Source organism: Chrysochloris asiatica, unplaced genomic scaffold (assembly GCF_000296735.1).
Source record: "Chrysochloris asiatica unplaced genomic scaffold, ChrAsi1.0 scaffold00033, whole genome shotgun sequence".
Taxonomy (NCBI): domain Eukaryota; kingdom Metazoa; phylum Chordata; class Mammalia; order Afrosoricida; family Chrysochloridae; genus Chrysochloris; species Chrysochloris asiatica.
Window position 1 is genome coordinate 23,144,328 of NW_006408551.1, and position 6,398 is coordinate 23,150,725.

The 6,398-nt window shown below is 37.8% G+C and overlaps 1 protein-coding gene across 3 annotated transcripts in view; it reads right to left on the minus strand.

Moving 5' to 3' along the window:
• The window catches only part of PTPRB (protein tyrosine phosphatase, receptor type, B), a 117,254-nt gene that overhangs the window by 29,306 nt on the left and 81,550 nt on the right, over window positions 1-6,398 (minus strand). For all 3 annotated transcript variants that reach the window (XM_006859556.1, XM_006859555.1, XM_006859554.1), the window contains one exon: window positions 704-803. In XM_006859556.1, the coding sequence (XP_006859618.1) occupies window positions 704-803 (100 nt within the window). The remainder of the gene's footprint in view (window positions 1-703; window positions 804-6,398) is intronic.

Sequence of the window (6,398 nt, forward strand, 5' to 3'; positions counted from 1 at the left end):
TGTTCTCTAGTTGTGTAGATTTATACTCAGCCAACATCTTTTCAAGAGAAGCAAAGGAGAAGAAAAACAGCATAAAGAAGAAATGCTGTTTCCTCCACTCAGAAGCAGATCTGTGCAATAGTTGAGGATTTGTCTCTTGGTTTTTGGCTACCAGGCATAGTCACTTCCACACTCTCAATAAAACTTTCTTTAAAAAACAAAAACAAAAACAGTAAGCTTCAGATGCAAGACATGATTGCAAAAGAGAGTACCATGTGCCAAATCAAAGCAATTTCCTCAGAGAAGAATGTTTGGCACTAAGGCAACATTTGGTTCTTTTTGGTCCCTTTTTAAATTTGGATAGCAGGTATGAGCCAACAATGGTGATGTCAGCCATAATTTTCAGCTTATTTTAGGAAAGTACTTGAATACGCAATTTGTAAACACTTCTATCTTTACAGAGACTGAACTACAGAATTTTGTGTGTGTGCAAAAGGAGATATTTCACATTCAAATGAAGTTGCAGAGGCTCATCCCTCTGTGGTAAGAGCAAAATTCATCTAAAGGATATAGAGATACCGAAGAAAACATGAATTGTGGTTTTAGGATTTGACATTGTCTTTTGTTGAAGAGCAAAGGCAATTTAACCTGGGGGACTTATTTTCTTAGTTTTCATTCTAAAGGACATTTTCAATTGCATCACGAAAGGGATCTTTGTACTCACCTCACTTTCTGTCTGCAGATGAATAAGGCAACAACAGCCACCAACATGCCAATTAGGAACAGAGCAGCACTCACACCTTCAATGACGCCAAACAAGGGCTCTACAATAGTCCAGATGAGAGTACCAAACCCAGATGAGAAAATCAGCATGAAGGAAATGAAGCTCTATTCCAAGGGATATTGTGATACACAGAATCCAAGTGATGTCCACATTTAAGCAATTTTTAATCAAAGGCTGGGAGTATGCAACTGATATAGGATAGTAGCCCACATTTTAGCCTAACAGGCAGGTTGGACATTATTAACTTGAAATTAATGTTTATACTTTAAATTAATGGTGTTTGCTTATAAGTGGATTTTGGACTTTTGTGTTTGTTTATAAATATTGATACAAAAGCCATTATTTAGAATGATGGAGAATATGTTGTTTGCCATCAAAATAAAAATGCTTATTTCATTTATATGAAACATGCTACACACCACCTGGGGGGTTGGAAAAACCAATGAGTTGATGGAAGGTTATTTAAAAAGAACTTTCAAAAGAGTTGGTAATGCTGTGGGTTAGGTATTGGGCTGCTAACCACAAGGCCAAAGGTTCAAACCCACAAGTTGCTCCACAAGAGAAAGATGACACTTCCTTCTTACATAAAGATTTATAGTCTCAGAAACCCTACACATTGGGTTGCTATGTATAGTTGGAATAGACTTCATAGCAGTGGGTTTGGGTTGGTATAATACAGCCACTGGAAGTTTACGAACAGCTACGAGCAATCCATTTGTCTTGTAGCCTTAACCAACCCACTGTCATCAAGTCAATTCTGACTCACAGTGACCCTATATAGAGTTTCCAAAGCAGTAATCTTTATAGAAGCAGAAAGCCACATTTTTCTTTCTTGGAGCAGCTAATGGGTTTGAATGGCCAACCTTGTGGGTTGCAGCTCATTGTTTATCCTACAGTGCCATCAGGGTTCCTTTTCTAGGAAGTAGCCTTATTGAAATATAATTCATACACCCTACAATTTACCTCCACCACTATTTCGTATTAATGTGGTGGCTTGTGTGTTGCTGTGATGCTGTAGTATTTTAAATACCAACAAGGTAATCCATGATGGAAAGTTTCTCCATGATGGAAAGTTTCACCACAGCTTCCAGACTAAGGCAGACTGGAAAGAAGGAGAAGCAGAGAACTTCTGAATGGTTTGTTGTTGTTGTCAGGTGCCATCAAGTAAGTAGCGACTCATAGCGACCTTAAACACTGCCCAGTCCAACCTCACAACTGTTGCCTATGCTTGAGCCCACTGATGCTGCCACTTTGCCAATCCATCTTACTGGGATCTTCCTCTTTTTCTCTGACCCTCCACCTTACCAAACATTATATCCTTCTCCAGTGACTGGTCCTCCCTCCTGACAGTATGTCCGAAGTATGAGAGATGAAGTTTGGCCATCCTGGCCTCCAAGGAGCACGGTGGCTGCACTTCTTCCAACACAGATCTGAATGGCTAGCCACTGAAAATTGTATGAACAGCTGCAGAACACTGTCAAGATATGTTACTGGAATATGAACCAAACTCCTCAGGATGAAAGGCACACAAAATATGACTGGGGAAGAGCTGCCTTATGAAAGTAGAATTCACCTCAATGCCATGAAAGGAGTAAAGCTTTCAAGACCTTCCATTGCTGATGTGGCACCAATCAAAATGGGTGAAGAAATAGCTGCAAACATCTCTTAATAATTGGAACTTGAAATATACAAAGTATGGATCTAGGAAAATTGGAAGATGTTAAAAATGAAATGGAACACGTGAAGATTGATATCCTGGGCGTTAGTGAGCTGAAACGGACTGGTATTGGCCATTTTGAATCAGAAAACCATTTGGTTTACTATGTTGGGAAAGACAAATTCAAGAGGAATGGCATCACATTCAATATAAAAAAGAACATTTCCAGGTCTATCTTGAAGTACAATGCTGTCTGTGACAGACAGGATAATATCACACACCTACAAAGAAGACCAGTTAATACCACTCTTACTCAAATTTACACACCAACCACTAAGCCAGTTATGATGATACTGAAGAATTCTATTTCAAACTTCTTCAGTTTAAAATTAATCAAACAGGTAAGCAAGATGCATTGATAATTACAGGTGATTGGAATGCAAAGGTTGAAAACAAAGAGGAAGGATGAATAGTTGGAAACTATGGCCTTCATGATAGAAATGATGCTGCCTTCTTCACTGCAAATACCTTTTTAAAACAACATGAAAGGTGACTATATACACGGACCTCAACAGACAGAATACACAGAATTCAAATTGACTGTATCTGTGGAAAGAGACAGTGAAAAAACTCAAAATCATCAGCCAAAACAAGGTGAGGGGCCAACTGTGAAACAGAACATCAACTGTTCATAGGGTAGCTCAGGCTGAAGTCGAAGAAAATTAAAACAAGTCCACAAGAGCCAAAACAACATTTTGAGTATATCCTACATAAATTTAAAGACTATCTCAAGAACAGATTTGATGCATCAGACACAAATGACAGAAGAGCTGTGGGATGACATCAAGAACACTATACATGAAGAAAGTAAAGAGGAAAGAAAGAAAAGAACAACATGGATGTCTGAAATCTGCTCTTGAGAATAGAGAAACTAAAGTAAATGGTAAAAGGGGGGAAGTAAAAGAGCTGAACAGAAAAATTTAAAGGGCAGCTCAAGAAGACAAAGTATTATAATGAAAGACCTGGAATTAGAAAACCAAAAGAGAAGAACATGCTCAGCAGTTTTCGAGCTAAAAGAACTAATAAAAAATTCAAAGCTTGAGTTGAAATATTATTGAAAGATTCTATGGGCAAAATATTTAATGATGCAGGAAGCATCAAAAGAATATGAAAGGAATACACAGAGTCACTGTACCAAAAAGAATTGACTGATGTGCAACCATTTCAGAAATGGCATAAGATCAAGAACCAATTGTAGTGAACACAGAAGTCCAAGCTGCACTGAAGGCATTGGTGAAAACAAGGCTCTAGGAATTGGTGAATTACAAATTGAAATGTTTCAACAAACTGATGCAGTGTTGGAGGTGCTCACTTGTCTATGCCAAGAAACTGGCCCACTGGATGAAAGAGATACATATTTGTGGTGACCCAACAGAACATGGGGATCATCGAACAATATAAATATAAATATCACATGCAAGTAAAATGTTGCTGAAGGTAATTAAAAAACAGTTGCACCAGTACATTGACTGGAAGCTTCCAGAAATTGAAGTTGGATTCAGAAGTGCACAAGGGAATCATTGCTGACATCAGATGGATCTTGGCTCAACACAGAGTATAACATAAAGACATTTCCTTGTGTTTTATTGACTATGCACAGACGTTTGATGTGTGGATCATAACAAACTACAGCATTGCAAAAAATGGGAATTCTAGAATATTTAATTGAGCTCCTGAAGAATCTGTAATAGACCAAGAGGCAGCTGACTGAACAGAAAGACCAAAGAGATACTAAATGATTTAAAGTCAGGAAAGGAGTGCGCTAGGATTGTATCATTTGTCCATACTTATTGTTTGTATGCTGAACAAACGATCTGAAAAGCTGGATTCTATGAAGAAGAACATAGCATCAGGATTGGAGAGACAATCAGCAATATGAAGAAGACACAACCTTGCTGGAAACCAAGAAGACTTGAAATACTCTCTGATGAAAATCAAATACTACAGCTTTCACTGTGGATTGCACTTCAATGTAAAGAAAACAAAAATATCACTGGACCAATAAATAACATTAAGATAAACGGAGAAAAGACTGAAGTTGTCAAAGACTTAATTTTGTTTGAGCCATAATCCACATTCATGCAAACAGCAATCAATAAATCAAAGGACGTACTGAACCAGGCAAATTTTCAAAATACCTTTTTAAAGTGTTAAAAAGCAAAAATATCAGTTTTATGAACCAAGACATGGTATTTTCAACGGCCTCATATGCATGTGAAAGTTGGACAATGAATAAGGAAGACTCTAGAAGAACTAATGCATTTGAATTATGGTGCTGGAGAAGAATATTGAAAGTACCATGGGCTGCCAGAAGAACAAACAAATGTATCTTGTAAGAAGTACAGCCCGAATGCTCCTTAGAAGTGAGGTTAGTGAGGCTTCTTCGCTAGTTCTTTGGACATGTCAGGAAGGACCAATCCCTGGAGAAGGAGATCATGTTTGGTGACGTGGAAAGTCAAGGTGGACTGACACAGGGTCAGCAGCAATGGGTTCAAATTTAACGTAATTGTGAGGATGGTGCAGGACCAGGCTGTGTTTTGTTCTGTTGTACATAAGGTTGCTGATGTGTTAGAAATGACACCAGGTCACCTAACAACAATAACAATTCACCTACTTAAACTGTATAAGTTGATGGTTTTTAGTATAGTCACAGAATTGTACAATCATCACCACAATCAATAACATTTTCACCAACCCGAACAGAAACCCATTAGTAGAGTAACTCATTTCCTTCATCCCCTTGGTTCCGAGGCAAGCATTAATCTACTTTCTGACTTTATGTTGTAGTTTGTTGCCATCGAGTCAGCGCTGAGTCATGGTGAATTAATATATAAAAGAACAAACATTTTCAGATGTTGTGCCATCTTCATGATTGTTGGTATGTGAGTCCGTTGTTTCAGCTATTTCTGTCTTTACAGGTTTGCCTATTTTGAACAATTCATATAATATGGGGTCTTTTACGACTGGCTTCTTTCACTTAGCATAATGTTTTCAAGATTCCTACATTCTTTTATATGGATAATATGCCATTGGATGGGTATGCCATATTTTGCTTATTCATTCAGCAGTCATTGGATGTTTGGGTTGGTTCCATTTTTGCCTATTATAAACAATACTGCTCTGAGCATCCCTGGAGAAGCTTTTATAGGACATATGTTTTCACTTTTCTTGAGTAAATACTTAGGGTGGAACTACTAGGTCTAATTTTATGTTTAACATTTTGAAGACCTGCAAACTGTCTTCCCAAGTGGTTATTGCTATTTACATTCCCACCAGCAGTGTATGAGGGTTCCAAATTTCCTTCATTCTTATTAATGCCTGTCCATTCAGTTGGTCTGAAGTGGTATGTTTGTTTTGCTTTTATTTTTGAATTTCTGAATGACTACAGGGTCGCTATGGGTCGGAATCGACTCGACGGCACTTAACAACAGTGATGTTGCACATCTTTTCATGAGCTTATTGGTCATAGGTTTATCTTTTTTTGAGAAATGTCTATTCAGATTCTCTGCTCATAAAAAGAGAAATGCTATTTGTCTTTTGATTATTGAGTTGTTTATATATTCTGGATACTTGAACTTCATAAGAACCATTTTCTTCCATTTTGTAGACTGCCATTTTACTTTCTTACGGTGTCCTTTAAAACACATTTTTAGTTTTGATGAAGTTCAATTTATTTTTTTCTTTTGTTGTCATAGCTAAGGATAACATTTCACAACCCAAGGTCACCAAGATTTACTTGTATGTTAAGAGTTTGTTTTAGTTCTTATACGAGGAGCTCTGGTAGCGTAATGGTTACGAATCGGGCTGTGAACTGCAAAGTCAGCAGTTCGAAACTACCAGCTGCTCCGTGGGAGAAAGATGAGGCTTTCTGCTCCCGTAAAGATTTACAGCCTCGGAAACCCTGTACAGGGTCGCTAT